The sequence below is a fragment of the Pleurodeles waltl genome, chromosome 12 (genome assembly GCF_031143425.1).
Source record: "Pleurodeles waltl isolate 20211129_DDA chromosome 12, aPleWal1.hap1.20221129, whole genome shotgun sequence".
Lineage (NCBI taxonomy): Eukaryota > Metazoa > Chordata > Amphibia > Caudata > Salamandridae > Pleurodeles > Pleurodeles waltl.
Window position 1 is genome coordinate 517,921,918 of NC_090451.1, and position 27,364 is coordinate 517,949,281.

The window sequence follows — 27,364 nt, forward strand, 5'->3', positions numbered from 1 at the left end:
GACCCAGAACCTGCTGGCCTTCAGAATACTCCTCAAGACCTGGCTCTTCAACCAGTAGCACCCCCCCAGCACCTTGAGACCCTCGCGGGTATGTAGCGCGCTTTACAAATGCAGTGACTGATTGATTGAGTCCTGGGATAACAAAAAGAAGTACCCCTATCATCCGCTTTCCCGACTCCCCAATTATGGCTGCTGTTAACTTTGAATCTTTGATTCTTAAAATATGAAAAATGTAACGTACTTTATGATCTTGATAATAATTGTACCTGTGGATTGCAGGCTTCAAATTTTAATGTTAATTTCTAATTAGACTGTTTGCACTTTTATAAAATTTGTTGTCAGATATTAAAACCGCTTTTCTTAAAATGTAATATTCATCATCGTATCGAGGCGTTTATTCTACTTATGAATGTGGAATTTTTAGATGTTGCTTGTGAACTAGCAATTTAAAAAAAATAGGTTTGGGTAAGAAATGCTTCAGAGCTTTGAAACTTTATAACGTAGATTGACTGCCATGGCAGACCTTGTGGAAGGAGCCTCAGAAGTAGCAAATATGATTTTATGTGTGTGTCTCAATGTTTAATAAGGTGTTAATGTGGGGTTGTGTGGGTATAATGTGTTAAAGATATTGTTAGGACGGGGGTGAGAGGCGGCATAGTTTATTTTTAGCTTTGTGTTTGTATTTATTGTTTTATAGACAATTGTCTAAACAATGACAAAGATTATTACTACTACGAGTAATTTTGCTCATGATAAAACTCACAACAAAACAATGTAATTTGTTGTTAAATAGGAGATTGAAGACAAAATCCACTTACGGGCTAAATTGCTCAATGTATAACAAAAAAGCTTGGGCTCAAATACCAGCTCCCTCACTTGACCAAACTGTGGGAACCTATGCAAATCTTTTTATTTCACAGTGCCTCGTTTTTCTTTGAGCAACCAATTTGCAAGCACCTTGGATCAACTCAGTTCAGGGTGTGTGCTATATTAACAATCCCGTTTAAATATGTTTTTTATAAGCAACAAAGAATCTACACCTATAACGAAACAGGTGAAATACAGCTCATATGATAAAGCCATTTCTTGGTTCACGCATGGCAAATGTCCTCAAGGTATTAGGGCTTTCTTGAGTGGTGTGGAAACAATACATTTCAGTAAATCTTCTTAAAAACTAAAACACAGGGTTAAAGAATTAACTGTGATGTGGCTTTATCATATTTTTACATGTCGCTTGTTCCGTGGTTTGCAAAATCTTTTTATGGCTAGACTCCTGTTATCGATCTTAGAGCCAAGTCACTCCCGGGCTCGATCTATGCATTTGCTGGCTCTCCCACTTCTACGTTTTAAAAGCGTTTTATTCATTAGAGATATTGTTTCCCAACCACCCAAGTTAAATTACATTACTTTTCCATATAAACACAGATTGTTGACTAATGTGGCAATAAAGCAGCATGGGCATGTCGCTCTTCCTTCTCCTCACATTCCGCTCCTGTTATTAAGAAGGAATTGGCTTGGGAGTGCTCATCTTTAGTCGCATTCCTCTACTTCGCAGGTTCACTTGTGAGCCGCAGGTTTTCTTCACATCTTTCTTTTCTTCTTCGCGTGATGCTCGCCTGGCACTTCTTTTTGTACCGCTCTCCCTGCTCCTCTCTTTCGTCAGAAGCTGTTGCCGCCGCCGCGTCTGCCTCGCGCTCTGCAGAGCCACCAAGGTGACCTTCTGAGGAAGCGCGCCCCGCCAGTGGCGCCGTCACGTGGTGCCGCCCGCCTCGCTCGCTCCACCAGTGCGTCCTTCGCAGTCCATTTGTACAATCACCAACCTCCTCCCGCGCCATTTCTTGTTCCGTCCCCTCTTATTTTGCTGTCTCCCTTTCATCGGTTTTCATCACGCCTCCGCGTTGAACCTCATTTCCTTTGTTAACTTTTTTTTATCTCCATTACACCTGGCACGAGATAACTTGTCCTTTTTATCCTCTCACATATAATAATTCTAACAACTAGTGCTTTAAATAGGCCATCCCGTGAAAGGTGCTATAACAGGTCTCAAAACCCAAGTAGACATCATCAAAGGAACACTGGCCTACGGGTGATTATTGGAGTGCCTGGGGATTTTTTCCCTACAGTGAATGGTCTCTTTAATGCTCTCCTTTAACGCACGTGCTCCATTTCCTCAAGGGACTCTTTTTAGGTAATACCGGCGACAGGATTCCAGTCACCGAGCAGGCCAGAAACCCTTCTGTTTCTAGACAAAGGTTCTCCGAGTAGGAACAGGAGAGAACCCAGCTTTCATAACAATGAAAATCCAATACATTGCCAGCAAGCCAGAACACCACTCGTATGAAATCAGAGAGCACTAAACATCAACGGATCAAAACCCCACTGTTATTAAAATTGATGATTATTGGCAATGCCAGGTCAGAAGCACCCTGCCATCTAAACTAAGGCAATATACAGTGTATTAATGCCCCACTACTAAGCATTTACTTCAGAACGGCACTCTCCTGGCAAAAATGTAATCGCACTGGGATCCAAGCTTATTTTACCAACCTACAATAGATTGTAAACCACCTGTCAATGGAGGTCTGCAGCTATTTTAGGCAACACGTGGTCCAGTTGAGCCTGGGCCAACTACAATCAGAACTTCACACAATTACACCACAGTCTTGCCTTTTAGCTTTTTTTTAAGTCGAGTCTGCTAGACAGCACATGCTATGTATATTGTAGGTCCCATCTACTAGTAGGTCGCACTCGCTGTTGCGAGACATATTTCGGGCTCAAAGCCTGTTCGTTGCTTACCATAGTTTCGTTTTCCTGTCACTTTAAATTTTCTTCTCATGCGTCTTGCCCAGGTTGTGCCTGTCCTGCCCCTGGATAATTGACAATTTACATGTGTCCTTCCTCTGCTCACTTTTTTCTTCAGTCTTAAGCACTCTGCGAGAGCGCATGTGTTTTCCAGCTATCTCCCTAGTGCGCTTCTCTTCCCCCTTCTGTGCTGTGTTGCTCTCTTGCCTGTGTACTTCTCCCCGCCTGTCTGTGTTGCTTTACACATCCGTGACTTCCTCCTCTCTCGCCCACTGCTTCTCCGGCCCACCCGTATTCCATGGCTGCCTATTTGTCATTGTCATTGTGCTTCTCCCCCATCTCCTTCACATTACTCTTTCGCCAGCTGCCTCTCTTCGCCACCCGCCTCTCAACTACTGCCTCCAACCTACTCTCCGTGTTGCTTCTCCCACCTGCCCCTCCTTCTCCTGTCCGTTGCCTCTCCTCCCCATCCCACCCTCCTCGTTACTATCCCTGAACCGCAGTACTCTGTGTTGCTCATCTGCCACCAGTGCATCAATAAAAATAAAATAACGCTTGCGTCATTTGGTAGGCATGATCATGTGCAGGGCACAATCTGACAAAATGACGCAACTGCCATGTCATGGGATTTTTAAGGTTTATTTGCTGTAGCCATGCCTCACTGCATCGGCGATGCTGTACAACATTGGTTCAGAACCATTAGCAAAGCAAATTGGTCCTAAAGACCAGGCTGACTGACTTTGTCAGTGCTTGTTCTCTTTACTAGTTTTTCACGCTTGGACAGTTTCTTTTGTTTTTTTTTCTAATATTTTTATTGCAAACAAACCAATAGACAAGATGCACTATGACAAAAACATCAAACATATTAGGACCATGGCACCGCCATCAGTGTTGCTTAAGCCCAACAAATGTGGAAAAGGGAAAAAAAAACTCCTCCTCCCTTCTCCCAGTTAAAGTCCACAGAGAGTTTGTGCAGGAGGGCTCTCCAAGTGCAAAACCTCACGGCCTGAACCCACAGGGGGCGGAAAGTCCACCTCTAATTTCGTTCCACTTCCCCAAAATCTTAGTCCATTTGTGGGGGCAGCCTATTTCTTCGTAGACCGACCTTTCGGCCAACATAGCCCAGTCCATATCATTCTTCCAATCCCGCAACTTGGGCACCGGTTCGACCTTCAACATTTGTACAATGCTACGCTTAGCAATTATTAATCCTAGGATCGCTCATAGTTGGTCCATCCTGGCAAGATCGGACGTATCCCACACATATAGGAAACACCTCTTTTCTGAGGCCACCTGGTTGCCACCACACACTTATTTAGGTGACCACTGTTTCCCACTACTTCTGTTTAACAGGGCAGCTCCACATCATGTGGGAAAATGTTCCCTCTTGACTGCATTTCTGCCAACAGACCTGGGGGGTGGCGCCGGGCGGAACTGGGGGGATGGCTATCTTGGGCATGCGTTCATACAGTAGCCTGTCCTCGAGAGGCGAGGATACAGAGGGTTCCTCAAGGAGAAGGGGGGGGGGGGGTCCTCTGTGCACCGTCACCTTGGCCGGAGGATCAGTGTTCAGGAGTCTCACCCATGATATAAAACACAGGACAAAGCCCAGTTTAGCTAGGATTTCAAACATAAATGGCCATTTGACAGTACTGAAGGCCATTCTCGTGTCCAAGGAGAGTACAAGCGCATCTTCTTGGAGGCGCGAGGTACACCCGAGGACCTCATGTAGGTGCGGTACGTTGAGGGAGGTGCACCCTTGGACAGTTTCAGACATGCCCAGCTTTTTACTACCCACATTTCTCTAGTTTTGTCTTACTGCTGTTTCTGTTTCAATCATCCTATACTTTTATAGGATGCTCGTCACTACTTCGCTAGACAACTTTCCACTGATTTCTTTTTTCTCCTTCGTACTAGCATTTTTACGTCTTCCTCTTCCTTTCTTTTCCCCTACCACCAATGTAGCTGTCAGCTTCTCACGTTTCTTTTCATTTATCTGTAACGACTATGTTACTGTTTTAAAATAATCCACCTGTAACAGATCGGGTGAATATAGTCAACAAAGAAGGGGGTGTATATGGTTACACATGCAAACTCATGAAGGGCTCCTGGGAACCCTGCATGCCTTGTACTCTACCAACTTGGCTGTGTGCTCTATACGTCGGTGCAACTTACCAACATATCACCAGAGATTGAGTTGTTTAGAATAGAGGACAGCTCTAAACCCAGCTCTACAAGTGCCCCACATTTGTAGTGAGTCTAATTCAGTCCTCGATAGTGCCTCATATTTGTAAAAGAGCAGAGGGTCTTATCCCATCCATTCCAGTGATCTGCATTCATAAGGGATCCAATCCGATACTATTGCCTCACATTTAGATGAGTGAATTTGTGATATCGCGTTGCACTAATAACCCAACCCACAACACTTGGCTTATCATGACTAGAAAGCAGGTATGAGAGCCTCCAAGGAGATTGGGGGAGTCACAGAAGGGCACGATAACCAGCCACAGCTCTCATCTTTTATACTACACTATATTTTGCATACATCAGCAATCAGTGCCATTGAGCGGTTCATGCTGGGCAAGCATTTCAAAGGGACCTTGTACATCATATGTCGAGCTCTGACTAGAATACTTATCTAGCCACAAAACGCTTGAAAGAGGTAAAGCTACGCAATAATACTTTACCCAACAGTAACTCTTCTTGTGGGGAACACAACGCTGCAGGGCAGAATGAGAACGAAAACAACTCTAGGATTTTTTTTTTAAATAAGCGACGTATTGCTCTTTGCAAATTAACAGGATCGCATTTATCCTGAGAAGTTTGGATATTTAAAAAAAAAAAAACTTTCCAGCAGATACTTTTTACAGTAGAATTTATCAATTTGGTGTTTAAAAATTATAAAGAGGAACAAATACCATATTCAAATATCTCAGAGTCTGCCACAATACCCAGGAGCAGTATTTCCCCACACAAGGTAGTAATACATTAGCTTCTAAAACAAAGCACCAAATTCAATATAGATGGATGGAAAGCAAGGCAAAATGTATGCCATCCTATCTGACACCAGGTGCCTCACTGAAGAAACTGCCCAAACAAACTTCAATATCAAAAGAAAGAAAACGTTTTATTTACTCCAAAATGTTTGCACGGCTTATTATATTAGCCTCCCATAGGTGGCATTAAAATGTCAGCCGGTCAGAGGTGATCACTCATGCTCAAAACCTTCAATGCTGCTGATGGGGACAGATTTTTCTGTGTGCTATCACCGGTGTAGGGTTATTTTTATAGATCTTCAGCTCTCAGTGTTCGTTTTCTGTTAGGCCAGGACTGTCACCATGATGCCAGGGTTCACATTGCCTCAATATGTAAATCTCTGAATACAAATTATCACTGCAATGCAAAGCACTCACTGCGGGAATATGTAAAACATCAATGTCACACCAGAAACCACATTGTCCTGGTACTTCTAAGATGCTAGTCTCATTCTGTCCCAGTAAGAACACAACACATCGCCATGGCAGTTTCTACCCTTCTCCACTAACAGACATGAGTGTGCTGCCAGAAACCACACATCCTCATCGTCACGCGAGAAACAAAAACGCCCTCGGTTATAAAGCAACAAAATCATACCATAAAATGTTCCTTTCCCAATAACACTTAGAAAATTAAGGCCCTCATAATGAACACGGCGGTCGAAACCGCTGTGTTCATGCTGGCGGTCAAAACACTGACCGCCAGCGTCCCCGGATCCTCGACGGCCATATTAGGAACATTCCTCTGGGCCGGTGGGCGGAAACATTGTTTCCGCCCGCCGGCCCAGAGGAATGCCTGGCCGGGACATTGACGGCGGCTCCACATGGAGCTGCCGCCAATGCCTCTGTGCGGCGGGTGCAGCTGCACCCGTCATGCAGATCGGACCTGCGTGAAGGGGCACTGCACAGGGGCCCCAAGGGGTGCCCAGGGCCACCCCCTCCACCAGCCTTTCTTTGGCGGGCTTCCCGCCAGGTACAGGCTGGAGGATTAGGGATCATTATCCGAGGGGGAGCACCGCTGCCCTGTCGGATAATGATTCCGACCACCGCCAGGCTGCCTGATGGAGGCAGCCTGGCGGTGAGTGAGAGCTTCCGATGGCGGCCCTCAATGTGTTGTTTATGTGGCCTGCCATGCCGACTGGCGGGTTTTCCCGCCACTGCCGGCATGGCGGGCCACACCGCCAAGAACGTACTGACCACCTAAGTCTTTCTTCTTATATATTGCGAGCATGCTCCTTCATGTTGATGACTGTCATCATGAAAATATTATTCTTTAACAGTTGTCATAATAAATTACATCCTGATGGAGAAAAAAACATAATTGTATTACTGAAACTTTGTTTAGCGGATCGATATTAATACATCAACAAAATAGAGAACATGTACTGGGAAAATCAAGCTAGGAATTAATAAAGTTTTCACATAAATCTCATTATTATAAGACATTCTGTAACCCTATGTTCTGGCCATATTCAGTATTAATTGTGAATGTGATGGGGCACTAATTACCACAGACACTTTTTTAAATAGATTAGAGTGTGCTTTAAATTTCTTAGTTCTAAATAAAAAGAGATGTGTTTTGATATTTATGAGAATGTTACCTCCACATTTTGATACCAATGATATCAAAATGTGGAAAGGTAGTACGAGTGTCCATGAACAACACCACCGCCATGTGGTACAGCAACAAGCAGGGTGGGGTGGGGTTGTAGACCCTTTGTCTGGAGGCTTTGCGCCTCTGGACCTGGCTGGAAAAACAGGGCATTCCCCTGGTGGAATGACAGATTTAATCTACAAAAGCCTTGGATGGATAAGAATGTTGATTGAAGTATTCCTGTATATTATGGTAATAAATTATAGCTCACAAAAAGAAGGGATTATTTTTTTAAAGAAATACAAATGGTCACAATATTTCATCTTAGTGCTCCAGATGTATGAAGAAGCCTTAGAAAAGGACATGTTACTTACCTTTGGTAACACCTTATCTGGTAGAGACAATATCTAGTTGCAGCTTCCTTACTTTAAAATTTCCCCAGGCGTCAGTCTGGATCTAGATATTTTTCTCGAGCAGTACCCCCGCGCGCCGTTAGGTAGCGTCGACCGGCTCTGCATCCGAAGCTGGCTGTGCCGGATACAAAGTTGCAGGTTCTATATAGGCGCCAGCCAGGCGAGCTGACATCAGTTTCTTTTCACGACTTTCCACGGGAGAAGGGCAGAGCCATGAAGAACACTGGCCACTGGTGTGTCAAAACTAGGGCCCTCAAAGGGAGCCTTTGTCCCTAGAAATCAGTTCATAGAGCAGGTAGGATGGGTGGGTCGGTAAGGAATCTGAAACTAGATATTGGTGGTTTTTCAAAGACTGCCAAAGCCACTGCCGCCAACAGACCGCCAGTGCTGGCGGTCTGAAGTCCACTATATTTTGAGTTAGGTAGGATTTCTACCCGTTTACAGGTGGAAATTCAACCCCGTTGGCCGGGCCGAGGGAGGAAAGGAGGCGGTTCCACCACCAGCACTGCTATGGCTAAAAGACTCCGTCCACCGTATTACGATACGTAATATGGCGTGACGAAGACCTATCGGCAGTGCGGTGCTGGCGGTGAAAACACCAGGAACCATCCCCTCCCGGACGACCACCTCACCGGAAAAGGTAAGTTGACCGTCTGAAAGAGGGCGGGTTTTGGGGCTTGGTGCATCTGTGTGGTCTGGGTGCATGTATGTTTGCAAATGGGGGTGTCTGGGTGCATGTATGTGTGCGAATAAGGGTTTCTGGTTGCGTGAATGTATGCAGTGTCTGGGTGTGTACATGAATGTGGAGGGGGAGTCCGTGTGCATGAATGCAGAGAGGGGGAGTGTGTTTGCAGGAATGCGGAGAGGGGGAGTGCGTTAATGGATGTGATGGGTGTGTGCATGACTGCAGAAGGGGGTGCGTATATGCTTGTGTGCGGTTGGGTGGGGAAGGTGCATGGAAGTAGGGGGAAGGTGCGTGCATGGAAATGGAAATGGGGGGAGGGTGCGTGCATGTGTGTGGACGTGGGGGGGTATTGTGCCTGTGATAGGAATGGAGATTCCTGTCACCAGGTGCATTACTGCCAGGGTTTTCATGGCAGTGCGACCGCCACAGAAAGCCTGGCAGTCTGCTGGGTCATAATACTACCAGCGGTCTCACGGCTGCTGCTAGGTCGGAGGTGCTCACCTACATCCCGGCGGTCCAACCAACCTGGCGGTACTGGCAGCATTGGGGCGATTTGGCTGCAGCCAAACCGCTTCTCTCATAATGCTTCAGTCTTCACCACCAGGTCCGCAGCGGGGAGACCGCCGCTCTGAGGCTCAAAATGACCACCATTGTCTCTACCAGATAAGGCGTTACCGAAGCTAAGTAACTTGTCCATCTGATAGAGTCATCTAGTTGCAGATTCCTTACCTTAGAATAGATACCCAAGCAATACCATCCTCAGAGTTGGGTCTGCGAACTAAAATCATACTAGAAAGTCCTGTAGAACTGAAGAAGCAAAGTGCCCATCCCTACTGACCTGACTATCCAGGCAGTAATGTTTGGTAAATATGTGGAGAGATGCCCACACTGCTGCCTGACAGATGTCAAAATTGGAACTCCGTTAGCTAACGCAGCGGTCACAGCTTTAGCTCTGGTGGACTGAGCATGGAAGCCCTCAGGGGACTGCTTCTTAGTCAGTGCGTAGCACATTTTAATGCAGAGTACAACCTATATGGAGATGGTTCTCTTATGAACTGCCCGACCTTTCTTAGCACCCACATAACCAACAAATAGTTGATCATGTACCCAGAACCCTTTGGTAGGATCAAGGTAGAACGCCAATGCTCTTTTTGAGCCCAGGCAGTGGATTCTCCCCTCTTCCTCAGATGGATGTGGGGTGCGTACAAAGTAGGCAAGGTGAAGGATTAGACTACATGGAAGGGCATAAACACTTTTGAGAGAAAGGAGGCCTTAGTGCAAAGCACCACTTTGTCAGGATAGATGGAAAGGTTGGGCAGCTTAGATGACAATGCCTGCAGCTCACTCACCCTGTGGCCAGGTGTACTGGCCAAAAGAAAGGCTGTTTTCAAAGTCAGAAGCCTGAGAGGACAATTGTGGAGAGGCTCAAAGGCAGCGCACATCAGAAATGCCAAAAAGAATATTCAAATCCCACTGGAGCATGAGTAAGGCCTTGAAGGAACCTGTATACAATTGGAGACTTAAACAAGGAAGGTTGATCAGGCAACCACAAAAAGCAGAAATGGCATTCAGATAACTTTTGAGAGGGCCCATAGCAGAGCCCTGCTGGGCCAGAGAAAAGATAAAGAACCAAACCTCAGAAAGAGGGGCAGATAGGGGTCAACAGACTTGTCTTTGCACCATGCCACAAATTTCTTCCAATGACAGGTGCATACCGTTTTGGTGGAGGGGTGCCTGGCTGCCAAGATTACATTACAGACTTCAAGCGGAAGATCAAAAGCTGTCAACTGCAGCAGCTCAATCTCCGCCCAAGAAGGCGGAGGCTGGACAGTTTTGAATGGAGAACCCTCCACTAATGCTGCAACAGGAGATCCTCCTGAAGGGGCAGTTTGATAGGAGGATTGATGGCCATTCTCAGAGGCTTGGGATACCAGCCTATTCGTGCCAAGTCTGGAGCCACAAAGATTACTTAGGCCCAGTCGTACTTGATCTTCATGAGAACTCTGGGAAGAAGTGATATAGGCAGAAAGGCGTACAGGAGGGCTGGATTACACTCGAAACAAAAAGTGCCACCAAGCAATTATCGCCTTGGAAACTCCAAAGTGCAATACTGCTGACATTGTGCATCTCTGCAGAGTCAAACAGATCTAACCAAGACTATCCCCATGCTGAAAGAGACTATGCACCACCTCAAGATGGAGACGCCATGCATGATCGACTAATCATTGTTGGCTGAGTTAATTTGCGCTGGTGTTCAAAGAGCACGCCAGATGTTGGACCACCAGGGAAAAGCCCTGCTGTTCCAGCCATGTCCAGAGGCTTAGACCCTCTTAACAAAGGGTTCATGACCCTACCCCGCCCTGCTTGTTGTAGTAGCACATGACTGTGGTGTTGTCCGTGGACACCTGCACTACCTTCCCTTTGAGGGAAGAAAGAAAGACTTTCAATGCTAGTCTGATCGCCCAGAGCTCCAACAGGTTGTGTGGATCCAGACTCCACTGGAGACCAGGTGCCTCCGATCTCTGCCTCTCCCAGGTGGCCGGCCCATCCCAGGAGTGATGCATCTGTCACTACTGGCAGTTCTGGTTGGAGAAGGGAGAGGGTTCTGCCTCTAGGACAATGGTGGTTTGTTAGTCACCCCTGCAGATTTTGTGCAGTTCCCTCCGAGATCTGGACCATGTAGGAGAGAACGTCCTGATGCAGTGCCCATTGGAACTTCAGGTCCCACTGCAGATCCTGCATATGCCACCTGGCACGTGTCACCAGCAGGATGCAGGAGGCCATGAGCCCAGCAGCCTCAGAGTCATTCTCACTGAAATCTAGGGTAGGGACTGAAACATCGGTATCATAGCCTGCATTCGCCGTTTGGGAGGATAAGCCCAAAACTGCACTGTGTCCAGAACAGCTCTGTTGAAAGGAAGCGTCTGAGAGGGAGTTAGGTGTGGCTTCAGCACCTTTAAAGTGAACCCCAGTGAAAGCATGAGGTTCGCCGTAGTCTGCAGGTGGGAGACAACAGCCTGGGGCGAGCCTGCTTTTAACAGGCAGTCCTCACGATAGGGGAAGACTGAAACCCCTGATCTGCGCAGATGAGCTGGGACCACCACTATCACTTTGGTGAACACCCAAGGAGCGCTGGTGAGGCCATATGGGAGCACGGTGAACTGAAAATGCTTGTGCCTACCGTGAACCACAAATAACATCTGTGGGCAGGCAGGACTGTATGGTAATATGATAATGCGCGTCCTGCAAGTCCAACGCTACCATCCTGTCTCCTGGGTCCAGGTAAGATAGAACCTGAGCCAGAGTGAGCATTTTGAACTTCTTCTTGGGAAAGAGATTGAGGGACTGAAGGTTTAGGATAGGGAGAGGTCCTTGTCGTTTCTGGGCACCAGGAAGTAGTGGGAATAACAACCACTACCAACTTCTGGCACAGGGACCCTCTCTGTGGCTTCCTTGGCCAAGAAAGCCATAACTTCCTCTCAGAGAAGTGCAAAGTGATCCTATGTCATACGATCGTAGGATGGTGGCATGGATTGAAGGGTAGTCTTTAAGGGGAGGGAGCAGTCCCGTTGGACTATCTGCAAGACCCACCTGTCTGAAGTGATGGACGGCCAGCAGAGCAGGTGATGGCGGATCCTGCCTCTGACTGGTCCCTGACGGGGAAGCGTCAGACTAAGAAGGTTTGGAGGCAGCTGCTGGGTTGGGGCAGCAAACTGGCCAGACCGCTGGCTCTCAGATCCACGTCCCCAGCTATGCAGAGGCTTGGCAGCATGCACAGCACAGTCACTGGAAGTGAATGGATGTGGCAGGACTCCCCTTCAGTAGCCACAAAAAGGGTGAAAAGCAGAATGAGGGAGATGTGGGGCTGCCGTGAGGGCCACGGACCTGGCCGTAGCACAAGAATCCTTTAAGCTCTCAAGTGCAGAGTCTGCTTTTTCTCCACAGAGACGGTGCCATCAAAAGGCATGTCCATAAGATTAGCTCGGACATCCCTCGAAAAGCCAGATGTCCTCAACCAGGCATGGCTCCTCTAGGCCATTGTTGAAGCAACCACTCTGCCCAGTAAGTCGGTCGTGTCCAGTCCACACCAGATTGTGAACTTTGCTGCGTCTCTTCCATCAACAATTACTAAGGAAAGTACAGCCCGAGCCTCCTCTGGGACCTGTGGCAGAGTTTGCACAACAGTATCCCACAGCATCTGGGAATAACGTCCAAAAAGTCATGGGGTGTTCACAGACCGCAATGCCAGGCTGTCGGGAAGATGTTTTCTTCCAAGTGTGTCCAGCCTCTTGGATTCCCTATCTGGGGGTGCGGAAGGGAACATGCCCTGGGAGGTGGAGGCTTGGATAACCAAGTTCTCAGGGGTAGGGTTTTGCATCAGGAAACCTGGATCACCCGGTTCAGGACGATGGCGCATGCAACTGTATTGTTCACAGAAGCCGCTGTGCTGGGTTTGGACCAGGTACCCAGTATGACATCGGGAAAGGCTTCTTTAAGGGGGAGCAGGGGTTCACAGGATGAAGCCCCAGGCTGAAGCACCTCTGTCAGGAGGTTAGTCCTTACTGTCACCGAAGGCAGCTCAAAGTCCAGGAACTTGGCTGTTCTATGCACCATCATTGAATATGAAGCTCCTTCCTCTGTAGCCACAATAAGGGGAGAGAGCATGCCAGTATCTGGGGAGGTATCCAGACTAGTGGCTTCACCCAGGTCCATACGCCAGTCCATGGGGGTCACAGAGCTGGTACTCCGAAGGGTACAGTGACCCCTGCCATTTCTCAGTGTAACCTAGCCCACAGGAATAAGTCTCAGGATCCAACATAGGGCCAAGCCCCTGTCAGCGCCAGAGTCGGCGTCCTATGATGCCGATCGGCTTTGTGTCGGAGTCAGCAATGAGGATAGGGTGGTGCCAGGAGCGATGTTGGGACCGGTGACAGGGAAGGTTGAAGTCGAACAACCAGCGTCGGTCCGGATCCAGGAATAGATCCATGGCAGCCCCTTGAGTTGAGGCTCAAGCCACTAGCATGGAACCTGAAGGGGCCCCTTTCGACTCCACGGGTCCATAGGCATGCAGTGGAGTCTGACTGCCAAAAATGAGGCACATGGCTTTATAAAACTCTGCAGGTTGGGCAGGGGTCGCTGTGGCTTCTGGAAATTCAGGGAGGCGCAGAGTTGGCCCAGATGCAGGCTCCACAGGGGGAGACCTAGATCGAAGACGCTCCCAGGTCTTGTCGGCCGATGGACAAGGTGAAGTTGAAGAACATTTCACTTTCTTCAATTTCTTCAATTTCTTCGTATACCTTGACTTAACTGACAGTCCTGTGGACTTGACGATAAAGACAGGGGCTCCATGACCTATCCTGAGACCTTCCTCTTGACCGAGACAGTGACTTGCACAGTGGTGAGCGCAGGGCTGCCTTCAGCTTTAGGCTTTTGGATTCACTTCCTGGCACTACGGATCTGTCACGGACATCGCCCGATGGCAGGATCCGCAGGGTTTGAACCCAGTCTTACTCGAAGACATCCCTTGATGCACCAGGAATAGAAATACTCAAAAAAGCAAATGACACCGACGACGGACACAGATCTAATCGATGCCACCTAAAGGCTTGCAGAGCTACTGCGTGAGAAAAATCTCCAGATCCAGACAAACGTAAAGGGAAATTCTAAGGTAAGGGATCTGCAACCAGATGTCTCTATCAGATCAAAAAAATTATAGTACTATTTCTTTTTTTTTTTGCTGTTTTAGGTAGGGCGAACCCTGCTCTAAGTTATTGGAGTGATTTACATGAGTACTAGTTACACTACACAAGGACACGGATACAAGGATTCATTTTTGGTAGGCGCAGGAGATTACGTGATTTGCCTAGAATCACAGCATGTTTAGCCGACGTCGAAACTTGAACCTGGTTCCCCAGCTCCAAAGACGGCAGCTCTGGCCATTACACCTCACCCTATACATGTATGTGTACTTCTAGTCATTAGGGCGTGGAAAACGTATGAGGCTGGACAGCTCTGGCTGCTTGCAATCTGAACTGCAAGGCTTGTCCATGCACGACTGGCCTACTGCAAGTGGCCAACCTAGCTGCTGCAGAGATAAACAGATAGCTATACATATTTCTTTCTTGACTGCAATTTCATTTTAGGTCTGGCGTTAGCCAAGACCTTGTGGTTTTACTGAATTGATATACTTACTAATAGGGGCTTTTCAGCCAGCTTACTTTAGCCATTGGTCTATTGTTGAATCATTCACATTTTTCTTCTATCTCGAGCAGCACAAAGCATGGGGCAAATAGTCAGCCTTCTTCATAGGGTGCCCATGAATTTACTTTAATATCTGGTGTCCATGAAGAAAGTTTCCATGGACGGCATTTGCCAATATTTTTAGCCTTTGTGCTAAAGGACGCATAGCCGAGATGGCTAAATTGAAGCACAAGGGAAAGGTCTCCTGTGCAATGATCCAGAGGCAGGGGCAGACAGCTAAACTAGGCACCCGTGGATTAGTTTGACTTTCAATTATTTTTTTACTTCAGGTGTGAATTATCTAATACGCAATTACTGATGGTGAAAGATCAAGAAAATAGCCACTGAATATTTTGTTCTTGATCCTGTCTCCACGCTCACTGTCCCCATCCCCAATGCACTCAGGATCACAATATCTATACTCATTTTTTAATGCACTTCAACCACTGTGTTGACGAGCTATGTAAAGTCAGAGAAAGCCAGTGATGTTAGCATATGGTTTCCTGTAGTCCCTCACCATCAATGTGTACCTTTTTTAATATTGTGTCAAATTAACCTTTGATTTGTATTAGCTTAGCACTGTCTACTAATCATCTGAAAGAATTGTACAAAGCCACTGTCCTCTAGTGCTAAAGGAGATCACAGAAAGGAAAGTAATTTAATCAACTGCTTATATACACTATGTGTGACCAGGAAACCTGGGTTAAAATCCCGGCTCACCCACATGACTAAATTGTGTGATTTAAGACCAATCAACTTACTCCATTTGAGAGCACTTTCAAGTAATTCAGTTAACAATTTATCCTATGCAGAAAATTCACTTTGACATACTTTAATTGTCTATAATATTCCACTAGCCATAAAAATATTACTAGCCATGATATAAGGGACACCAGACAATTGCTTCACTTTGTTCACTCGTGGCTTTAAAACATTTATTAACCCTCCTTTCTGATAAAGTTCATGTTTAGAAACTTCCACTTCAAATAAATATCAATGCAATGTTGTGATCTAACATACTAAAGTGAATTTCTTCCATGTTTCTTTAAAACACTTTCTACATTTTACAGTCTTTATCGTGGTATTATATTTAGTTTGTTGTGTAATTTGAATCCCTAGGTTTCTGAAGATTCTACACGTTATTTGGCACTTAATGACGAGAAAGACCATTGGTTTGGTGTTGGCTCAACCACAGAGCTATTTTAAAACATGGACAGAGTGGACAATTACACAGGGCCCAACTTTCAAAGGCCCTGCCTGCTCTCCAGAAGCACCCCCAATGGGCCCTCACACCGGTAGAGTTTGCAAGGATAAATGGGCGCTGTTTATTCTACCACTCGACAATGCTTCTTCTGTTTCTGGCCACTCTGCTGAGACTACTCTTCATGTATACAATTCTTCCCAATACTCATGGAGGGCCCATTTAATTTTAGGAATTGTACCGTCTTGTTCTTCTCTCCATTATTTGTCAAATTCTTAGCAATTACACTTTAAATCAGTTGCTATGGATGTCCTATCTGATGCTTATTTCATCCTCCTCTCCTCTTCAATTTTCTGGTGATAGGGCTCCCAGTTCTGAGTTAAATGTAGGGTCTCTGAGGCACACTGTAATCGGGTCTTTGTGGTGCTATGAGAGTAGAATACAGTCAAGTTGTAGGTACCTCACATCCTGACCTTAGGTGTGAGACTGTCACCCACACCAGATGCTCTGCCTCATTCATTTGTTTAGGTTTGATTTCTAGTGGAGGGTGAGGTGAGCAGATGGTGAAAAAGGCACTTACCTTAATGTTTCCTAAACTGTTTGTCACAGGTATTGAAATGTTTAGAAACATAATCAAAATTTTGCTTTTGCTTTCTCTCCAAGACTGGATTGGGGCGATGCCCTTGACACCATGTAAAAGAGCATCAATTTACTGCTGAACAAGGACATAATGCTCCATCTGAATGTAGCATACTTAGAGTCAATCTCCTATAGGACAAAAATAGTAAATAAGTGCAATATAAAAACTAGTAAATAAATGCATTGATAACATAGTAGGGTATGGCTGCACCTCAAATGTGTCTGTAAAATTGACCTTTTGTCCTGAATTTGTACCCGTTGTCCTGAATTTTTACAGTCCTGTCCTGAATTTGCCTCCATGCCAGCTGATCACCCTACTTCTTCAGTGATTGGCTAACTTCACTGTGAAAGACAGCTTTCTGTACTTTGACAAGGAACATGCCAGTACATAAAGTAGCCAGGTACTACTATTACAATGTGTACTTTTTGAGACCAAAAAGGTATCTCTGCTTTTAGGCACCATTTTTTTTATATAGATAAAGGTCAGGCAGCTTCCACACCAATGACGTTTTACAAAAACCATTACAACACAAAACAAGCAATGACAAAGCTAAAAGGCTGGTAGCCATTGTCAGACCTGATGGCTTTACCAATGTTTGTTGCTTACAAGGAGTCAAGAGTAGGCCTTCTCCACTGGCTTCCCATCATGGTCACAAGCAGATTAAATGTTCCGGCACAAATGGATGCATATACATTACATTACACTGTTTTAAAGGTTTCTTCACCTACCCACCTTATGGAACTGTGTAAAACGATACTACTCAGCAGGATAGCAAGTCCCTCAACCAGGTGCGGGCACTGCATGGGGTTGGGAATACTGAGACTGCCTTGTCTTAGTTCATCTCATGCCTCCTTCTGCCATTATCTTACACTTTCCTGACTCTTTATCTCACTTTTGCTGGTTTGTTTTCATTCTTATGTTATCATTTTGTCATTGTTTTCTGATTTTCGCTTCCGCCTTCTTTCTTCCCACATCTAGTTTTTTCTTTCTTGCTCTAGTTTGAAGACTATTGAGGAAAAATGATTTCCTGTCCCAAAAAATGAGTGTCGGTGTCCACCACCTGCAATTACAACACAAATTAAGCACTTGCTGCTTCCACGCATTGGTCCAGAAGATGTGCGGGCACATAAAGGAACTGTGGAATGGGAGCAGGTCTTAGAAAATGGTTCTCAAGAGACTATATCGGAATACAGGGAGGTGGACTAACATAAAGAAGAATCCCTAGGAAGCACACGGACCACATCTCCTCTTTACTCTCACTGCTGCCATCAGGAGAATCCCATTAAGTCTAAGACGCAAGCGTTATGATTCTATTTGCAGCTTTCACCTTGTGTTCATTCGTCATGTATAACAGAAAAGTATTCTCAAGCAACCACAGTAATTTCTGACCCGGAGGTGCCCGAGAGATGCAACTGCACCTTGCGTTAGGAAAAGTGTTGCCTTTTTATCAGCCACACCCCACTCTAATTAATAAACTCATAGAAGCCTGATTTAGAGTTAAGTGGTAATGGAAGATCTTCCAGTGTATATGGAGGAAATGGTAAATCTGGAGGAAAGTTCACAGGATAAATGTCCACCAACATTCAATGTTTACGGTGAAGGATAAGCCACTGACAAAATCCTCCACAGATTTATTGTTCTACTCGCGGAATTGCAGAATTTTCTGTTAGCATCAAATTATAAATCACAAACACACAATCTACAATGCAACCAAAGTACAAATCCCACCCAGCGCCCAAATCATATTCTTACATATCTGCTTCGATTTGCAAGGTTGATTTATGTCAGTGGTTCGGTTATTCCTGTCTTGGGTATGAATTAATTTTGCATTTCTAGGAATAAGAGACGCTTCCCAAGAAACAAAAAAACCTGCTTCAGATTCACTGTGGGACGATTATTAGAGTTTGCTTTGGTGTTTTTTTTCACAAAGACAATATTTTCTTATTCTTGAATGTGCATGAGATAAGTAGCCACTTCTACGTCTGCAGCAAGTAATTCCATTTGTGAATGGGACTCATTGTAAATCAGACCCTGATTCAGGTTGATATAGTAACATGGAAGTCTCCACTTCCTGGAGGCAAGGTTTGAATTTTGAGAGCCCAACAGCTAAATTTCAATCACAAAAAAGATAGTACGGTTTCCGAAATCCAGCCAGCGGACACTCCTTCGGATTTAGCACTTCTCACCAGAAAGTAGTAGGTTTTCTATTACAAACAAACTCTAGATCAGTATGCAAGTCTTTAACATCTCTGCCATGGTGGGAAAGGATTAGAATGCGATTGTAAGCTATGAAAGTTCCAAGTAACAACCACACAAAATTTTTATAAACAAGGTACACAGGAATTTGAAGATTTTAATAAATCATCGCCTTTACATCTTGCTCACATCATTGGCCTGAGCATGTAACCCATGATTGAAACCATTGCATTGCATTGGAGTTTAGAAATGCTATACTTACGGTTCAGTCCAACATCATGGTATGTCAGGATGGCCGGCCGATTTCCTTTCGGGGATCCACGAATGACCACGTGTAGCATCCCATAGGGAGTCTCCACATCGTGCTCCTAAGAGAGAACAAGAGCAAAGGAACAAGGCCATTTAGAGGTTTGTTTACTGTAGTATTCTATTTACTAGCCATTTAGCCTGAAGTGTGGCAGTGTCCAAGAAAGTTTACCCTGTCCTTTACCGAAATAGGAGGTATCCTCCTAAGCAGAGTCCTGCATTCACTGAACAAAGGCCTACAATATTTAAGCACATTAATTTGTCACAAAAACGGAATCCTTAGATTATGAAAGTCATTTATTTCAACAGGAGAGCTTCACCCTAAAGCTCCCTCACTGGTCATTTGCCCCTCAGCGATATTTTTTCTCACAAAGACAACAAACGTGTTCATCCCCGAAGTTATATCTATATTAGGCCCACTTTGCAGTTTGCCCTAAAGATATCTACCATTGTATCAACCCTTGCCCCCTACCACACACAGATGAAAGTAAAGATCCAGCAATACCTTCTGTAAAATTAAAATAGACAAAATCCCACTTAAAAATGATTCATTATAGTCCATCAAATCAACATCAAAATGAAGAGTCGACCATCCACTAGTGTTGGACAACCTCATCTGCATTATAACACCTCCCTCAAAGCTATCACTCACAGTGATGAGCCTCTACCCCGCCCAGCAACTCTGACTCCACTTACTGGCATTGCCAATAAGTCCTTCCCCCAGGGTACTTTACATTTTAAAGTTAAAACTGGTCATCTAAGTTACAAAACAAGCAACACTCATACTCTCTTACCACAATAGTGCTCTATAGCCTGTCAGAATCCTTCTTCGCTTCCCCCCTTTTCAGCAATAAATCTCCATGGCGCAGCAACTCAAATGCAGTTTTCTATTTGCGAAGGAGTCCTTCACTACCAGGTATTTTGTTCCAAATCTCTAACACATCTATTAGAATTTTTAGGAAGTCCTTCACGTCAAAAGTCTTTTTTTCCTCCAGCTTTCTCCAGCTATCCACTCAAATTCGCCATTATTGTCTCACCCATTAGTGAGCTGCACCTGTGGGGTACTATACTCACAACAGTTTGTTATCTCAAAGCAATGTCCCATACAGAAGAAGACTTTAGTTGTTATTCCCTCCACCTTTGCTGCGACGGATCTTGCAGAGGCAAACGGTGCCCACGGCTGTGCGTTGCACAATCCTTAGTCTCCAGGTCCTTCACTTCAGATTAGATCTTCATCCTTCAATTAGAAACATTTGGTTCCTTTGAGTCTTTTTCTTTTCTGCTCTTCAAAAGAGATCCATGATTCCTTCCCTCAACTAGAGGGATTCTGTGAAAGAGAATCTGCTACCTAACAGTTTCACCACAGAGGTATTCATATAATGGAATTGATATTAGTCTCATTTTCCCTTTCACCAATCTGCAGAGACACCCTCTGAAAGCAAAAGAATATAATGGTGCAACTTCAGTTCCGAATCTAGTATCAGTTGCTCCCTAGCATGACACGTATGACAATGAGAGGGTAGCTAAGATGGAAGGCCAGTTCAGTGCTTACCCATGCTCCATAGGTGATATTCCTGAGCGCACAAGGGTTAGCACAAAACTTGTAGCTTTCAGCTCTTTGGACTGTATGGTCCACTCACTGGGCCAAAGCTGCCAATAATGAATCCTGTTTTCAGTTATGTCAACATTATCAGGATAATACATCCCATAGTTAGTGTAAAGTATGGTACACCATGTAAGGCAGCGGTTCTTAACCTTTTGATTTCTATGGACCTCCACTGAATCACTACTGGAATCTGGCTCCAGCCTAAGCAATTTCTACAATTTGAACTCAAAACCCAGCAAAAAGTGGGTAGGTTGGAAGTTTTCAAAAGCTGGTCTTAGTTTTAGAAGATGAAGCGATATGGCAAACTCTAGCTTTACACTTTATTTTTATTTGCTCTTAATGCATGCTCTCTTGTTGTTGGCATATGCCAGTGCTTCAACTGAGGCCACCAGTCGCCCATAGTCCATTCTGGTTACTGTACTGCCCCACTGCCCCAAATCAAGCTCAGGATACCTACTTACTTTTAAGCCTCCAATTTCAAAATTCTTAACATTTACAGAGTGTTTTAAAATGTTCAGATTTTCATTTTGCTTTGTATGTCAATATACTTTGTTGAACTGCTAATATTTCGTTTTCTAAACAGCTTCGGTCCTCCTGTGTAGACATAAGGTTAAGAACCGCGGGTGCAAGTGATAATAAGCAGAGGGTGCATCGTCCCTATAACAGAGAATCGGCTTCGAGCATCTGCCCAGTGGTGAAAGTTACATATTTTAATGTTTATATAGCGCGAGCGCTGCTTGAGCCCCAGAAAGCTACACAATTCAAGAATGTGAAAGACAACCTAGGCCATCAAGAGGAGCAAAGACAGCTGAACACGTAAAATAATCTCTAAGTCGCACAGTAGGCACGGCCAGCTTAACTTCTCCGAGGCCCTTAGCCATTTGCCTCTAGTACCCTAGTCCTGGCGCAGCGTCCGCCATCGGCCACGTCTCGCTCACACCGGGTGCGCCTGTTCCCGCCACCTCCACTGCCTTTCAGAGCTCAGTACAGGGCCTCCATGCCAGCGCGAGGGTTCCAAGGCCTGGGCGTCCTTCCAAGCTGGCACTCTCACGCTTGTTTCTTAAGGTCCCATGGAAACTGTGGCCCCGACGGGTTTCCTTTCGAATCGTGGGAAGGGTTACTGAGGAACTGCGGGTCTTTGCAACGGTAGGACTTGTCTGGGAATGTGGCAACAGCTCTCTTGTATCTGCCGTCTGTCCCTTTAGCTCAGATACACCTACCTGACTGAGTAAAAAACTCCAAAGTGAGGTGACCTTATTTGAAGTGAGAGCTGGGTCTCAGTGCAGTTTGTGGTAAAAAATGTTGTCCTTGGCTTGACAGCATAATTGTTTTATTTAATTTAGCAACTGATAGTTTGTCTGCATAACAGTGGCGTGACATAGGCCCCCGCAGCTCCTGTGGTGTCGGGTGGAGGGAGATCAAGCTCAAGGGAGCTCCCTCAGCACAGTTTCCTGTTATGAGAGCTCCTGAATGAGTCCAGAGGGGGCTTAGGGGGAGGGGCTCAAGTTTCATTACGCTACTGCTGCATAATGGTATTTTATAACTTTTGTGGATCATTGATATATAGACCCTAATTATGATCTGGAATTTAATTCCGATCCCTGTACAAGCTGGAGTTTACACAGGCATCAGAATTTCGAGTTGTGTAATAAACCCAAGGTTGTCATGGGACAGGTTTCAACAGCCTGTACAAACTGGAGTTTACACAGGCATCAGGTGAACACCTTCCCCTGTACCGTCACCTAAAAACTAGGGCCTTGAAGTTATGCTTTTTGCTTATTCTCTGTGTGGTCATTTGTGATGAATATCTCAGGTGTATTGTTCAGTACCCTGAAATCTTTCAAAGCGAGTGACCGGGCTGACATTCATCGCTCATGGGTGCCAGCACCACATCATGGCATGTGCTCGCTGTGCCTTAGGACTCAAGCTGCAATCCACTGATGAGATTCAAACAACTGAAATTGGCCTCGAGTTGCTTGTGTTTCCATTCAACCCGGTCTGGTAATTTTCAGCTGGACTATTCTTACTGCAGCAGACCCACGGCTGACTTAAATATGGTTGGTTTCTGTAAAAGGATGGACTGAAATACAGCCCTGACTAGTTTCCAGTGGTTGAGATTAATTCAAGCATTCCACTAATCACTTTCTGTTTTCCTCAGTGCAATGCCATAGTGTAATGGATATTTCCAGATGTGTCTCGTGCTCACTGTGCCTAAATAACTTAAGCTGCCATCTACTGATGAGGCCCAGAGGCCTGAACAGTTCAGCCGTTGCTCGTGCTCCTGTTCAGAGGGGACCTGGCCTGAGAGGTCATGGTGAACTGTTCTTATTGAAACAGAAAAAAGGCTGGTTTTATTGTGGTGAGTTCCTGCCAAAGGTGGCTTGGTGGTAAAAACAAACAAACGATGAATTGGAACGAGACCTTGGGTATTATTTACAGCATCCTACCTGAAGGGGAAGATTCGCGCAACTGGAAGGGAGAACCTGAGAGACTGAAGGATGCCAGCAACAGCAGACCTGGACAGAGGTGATAGCACAAAGACGTATCCTGCACCAAGTGTGGCTGAACTGTCGGGATCTTGGAAGTGAGATGCCTTGGAGGGTGTGAGGTAAAAAACAAAAACACAAAAAAACTGCTCAACCACAGGAGACGGGGCTGCGACAGACCCTTGGCTCAGAAACAGTAACACCCAGTCGAATTTTCATGCCATATGTGATTTTTTTTAAACCAATTTTTATTGACACAAGAAAAGGCGGACATAATACGGTGATAATGTGAATTCTGTATAAAGACAGCAAATAGGAGGACAAGTCGCACTCCGGTGAGGCAGAGGTGAGTCGTGTGCACCCCATTTGCCTGGGCAGGTCGGTGCCCGCTTTAGTGTCTTTTAGAATAAAGAAAATACACCGGAACAATTCATGCCATCGTGAATTATGTGCCAAAATAACACAAATGCAATGCATTTCACTGAGTAGTTAAGTTTACATTTTTTATCATGCTGAATGGGCTGCATTTTTGTCGTGGGCCACCAAGTACCAGCGTGGCAGGCCACAGAGCTGTAGTTTTCTACTGCGGACTGGCAGGGAGTCGCCCGGGAGTTTCACCGATCTCGGCAGGACATTAAAATAAAATAAAACTATCGTCCTCGTGATAAACAACCGTCAATTTGCATAAGCGCCCGGCTGAAAGAACAAATTCTCGGAACTGCTGTCACAGTAATTGTGGGCGACGCACGCTGTCAGAGATGCCTCAATCTGAATTTATTTCTGCTTATCAGTAATTGCCATGGAAGTGAAGGTGGGGGGCGCTAACAAATCATGCAGGGGGGGAAATGAATGTATTTCTGCAGGATTTTCTTCCTACAGGGGTGCGTGGCTTATTGAGATTCAGAGATTTCATCGGTTATCAAAAGTGATCATGTGAGTACAGCAAATCCGTTTTGCCTTGGCCTTAATACGATGTCTGGTGTATAGTCCCAATCTGCGCCAGCTTTATCGTCGACTATACAAATAGCTACTTTACAGGGATTTCCAGAGCCCCTTGTAAAATGGCACTTTGCCGTTTTAGTGCTCTCCTCTGCCCTGCCACAAGGCCCTTCTTTGCGTTCTGAAAACCTTTTGTGGTGGCACTAGGGAAGTGGACTTAATAAACAGTACCCCTGCTTCTGGGCAAAAGAGACTTGAAAGGAGAGGTCGGCGTCAGTAATGAAGTCACGTGATTCTGGACTCATTATTGGATGTGGAGTGAATTTGCCAGGTTCCTACTGACTGGCATTCCAAAATGTCAACTTTTTCGATGCCACTGGTCATAAATACAAATAAGGTCTTGGCAGGTGAAGCTACCAGAAGGGCTGGTCTGATAGGTCAGTATGTGGGCCTGCCTTTTGTTGACTATTTGGGGACCTAATTTACGGTCTGGTCGGCCGGTTGTTACTGTTGATTTCTCTGATATTACCACAAATATTGCCTATAGCAAGAGCAAATTCATGCAATGTCCAATACCTAGCAAAACGCTCATGCAGTGCCTCTTTGCGAGTTCAAAGCTGGTGTGATTTGCTAATAGGGGTCCCTTTTATTTTGGTGTCTGACCCTATTTTCTGTCCCAGTCTGAACTAGTGGTTGGTTTCAGTTTAAGGTAGATGCTCAACATCCATGCTTAAATAATGGAGAGACAATACTTGAGGGTGGCGATGTCACTGATAATGAATAGCTTAGGTTCAGTTTGGGATCACCATTATAGTGGTGAATGTTCATTCCATGGTTGATGGGAAGGCTTCCAAGTGGTTTCCAGGTGAGACTGAAGTTCAGAGGATCAGCTGGAACCTTGTGGAACAACACATGTCACTGGTGCTCTGTGGTGATTTTAAGGAGTGCACTGGAAAGAGCTAAGGGCGATTAGAGGTATGAAAGGCATGGAAGCAATGTGGTATCACTGAAACACATGCACATTCAGAGGGTATTGAGGATTTCATGAACAAATGTACTGAGACCGCTAACGAGTTGCTATGATGAAGAGCGCTAGGTCACCCTTGTCTGTGAAGAAGAGGATGGTGGATGTATCCGTTCTGTAACATAGTCTGAAACTTAACCTGTAGACATGGAGTAGAGAGTAGGCTGTTGGTGTGCATCCATTCTTACAGCTGGCAACAGCTGTAGAGCACTTTTGATGAATGTAAGGTGGGTGGCTGACTTTCCATAGGCCACGGCAGTAGTTCTTAACCCCTCTGACTTCCATGGACTCCCACTGAATCATTACTGGAGCCAAAGGACCCACACTGAATCATTATTGGAATCTGTGGACCCGCATCGAGTTATTACTTGAAGCCGGGGAACCTGGCCTAAGCTTTTGTGATGATTTGAACCAGAAAACAATACCAAAAAAACACAAAAACAAGTATTCATCAAATATACAAATAATGAAATACTTTATTTAATTCACATACAAATATTAAAAAAAAATCATAATTTTAGCTTTAAGGGGAAGGTTTGAGCTTTTTCTAAATTTAACTGTGGGCACTCATTGTCCTTAGAATATTGTTTGATGCACATGCACTGCTCCCACGAATCAGTCTGAGGATACTAACTAAATTTTTAGCCTCCCATTTCAAACTTCTTTACATTAACAGAACATAGTGGTGGACACCCGAGTATCCTCCGGGGTCCCCCAAGGAGTCCCCGGATCACAGTTTAAGAACAACTGGGCTAGGGGGTTAATCTAGTTCTGAGAGAGTCTGGGACGATGTTTTAAGTGAGGAATACACTGATTGTGTTTGCTGTGTTAGGAGGACTAAACAGAACTTTATCAGTAAATTATTTTGTTACAGTCAAGGACTGGCTGCTGCTTTCGTAGGTGGTTGTTTGAGAGTAGCAAGTGTGGGTATACAGCCATCACTTGAAAGGGTTGGAACACGGGTGTTTTGCATGAAGGGATGAGTGGTGCGTTGGTAGTTTCATAGATGCTGGTGAGCTACCCGATTTTTCCAAACTTATCTACAAAGAATTTGTTGATGGGGTTGCATTTGTTCAACATGCAGCAAAGTGTAATGTCTTTGAACAGGGCTTTGCTTCCGTTGGAGCGTTTATGTGACAATGGAGGTGAAAAGGTGTTTAAGCTGACAGAATGTGCTTTTTGGATTTTGGTACGAATTTTTTTAGTTTTACTAGGCCACGCTTTTATTGAGTCGGATATCTCTGTTGTTTATGCGTGAAACATCTGCCATGAGTTCGTGTGTGGACCAGGGCTGGACGCTTTAGCCTTTACAGTCCATGTTCTCAGTGGCGTGAGGGTGTGAACAGGTGTTTTGATTGTGTTGTTCAGGGCAACACGGAGTATGTGGCTCCAGGATCGCATTGCACATGCCAGAGGTGGCTAGACCCAGAGGTATTCTAAATAAGTTAAGGTTGAGATGCTGGGCACCTGAGATTGAGTGTCATGAGAGATGCCTTATGGCAATATTCAGCACTAGGAGATAAGACTATATTTTTCTCTAAAGCCACCATGTAATAAAATCCAGCTGGGTTTTCAGGGCAACCTGAATGATTATGTAGAAGAACAATGTAACTTTAATACATTTCATCAAAGACTGCATGTATATTTTGCACATTATTCAAACTTGAATGGATTTCACTATTGGTAGGTCAACAAACACAGCACTAGTAAGTGACAAAGCTGTGGCTGGCGTTGTCAAAACTTTATCTTACCATAGAAAGCCTGCTCCCGCGGTTCTCGCTCCTTTTCCACATGAATAGTTCATGCAGCCATGAAGTGTTCACTTCAGAGATGTTATTCTATATATATTAGTCACAGATATCTAAACTATGTTATACTGTTCACATTGTTCTAAGGGACTGCTCAACTACTGTAAGATTGTGCATGCGAACTTGGCGTTACATGGCAAGCTATGGTACTGTCCACGCGTTAAGATACAATTTGTTGACTTGAAGTTTCCTTCTGATTACAAAAGCTTGCTTACATTTTGACTGCTTACTATTCAACTCTGTGAGATAATAGCATGCCAGACTGCTCACACTGGTTGAAACTTTATCTGGCTAATTAAACATTCTCCAAAATAAGAACAGAGAAGATAAACATTAAATCAGACTTTCAGAAGTCCTCTCTAGAACAGGGATTACATCAGACTATCAGA

At 45.1% G+C, this 27,364-nt stretch overlaps 1 protein-coding gene across 9 annotated transcripts in view; it reads right to left on the minus strand.

The window, feature by feature from the left end:
* Positions 1-27,364, minus strand: part of NDRG4 (NDRG family member 4) — a 637,307-nt gene that overhangs the window by 155,634 nt on the left and 454,309 nt on the right. For all 9 annotated transcript variants that reach the window (XM_069217404.1, XM_069217401.1, XM_069217403.1 and 6 more), the window contains one exon: positions 19,069-19,174. In XM_069217404.1, coding sequence (XP_069073505.1) covers positions 19,069-19,174 — 106 coding nt within the window. The remainder of the gene's footprint in view (positions 1-19,068; positions 19,175-27,364) is intronic.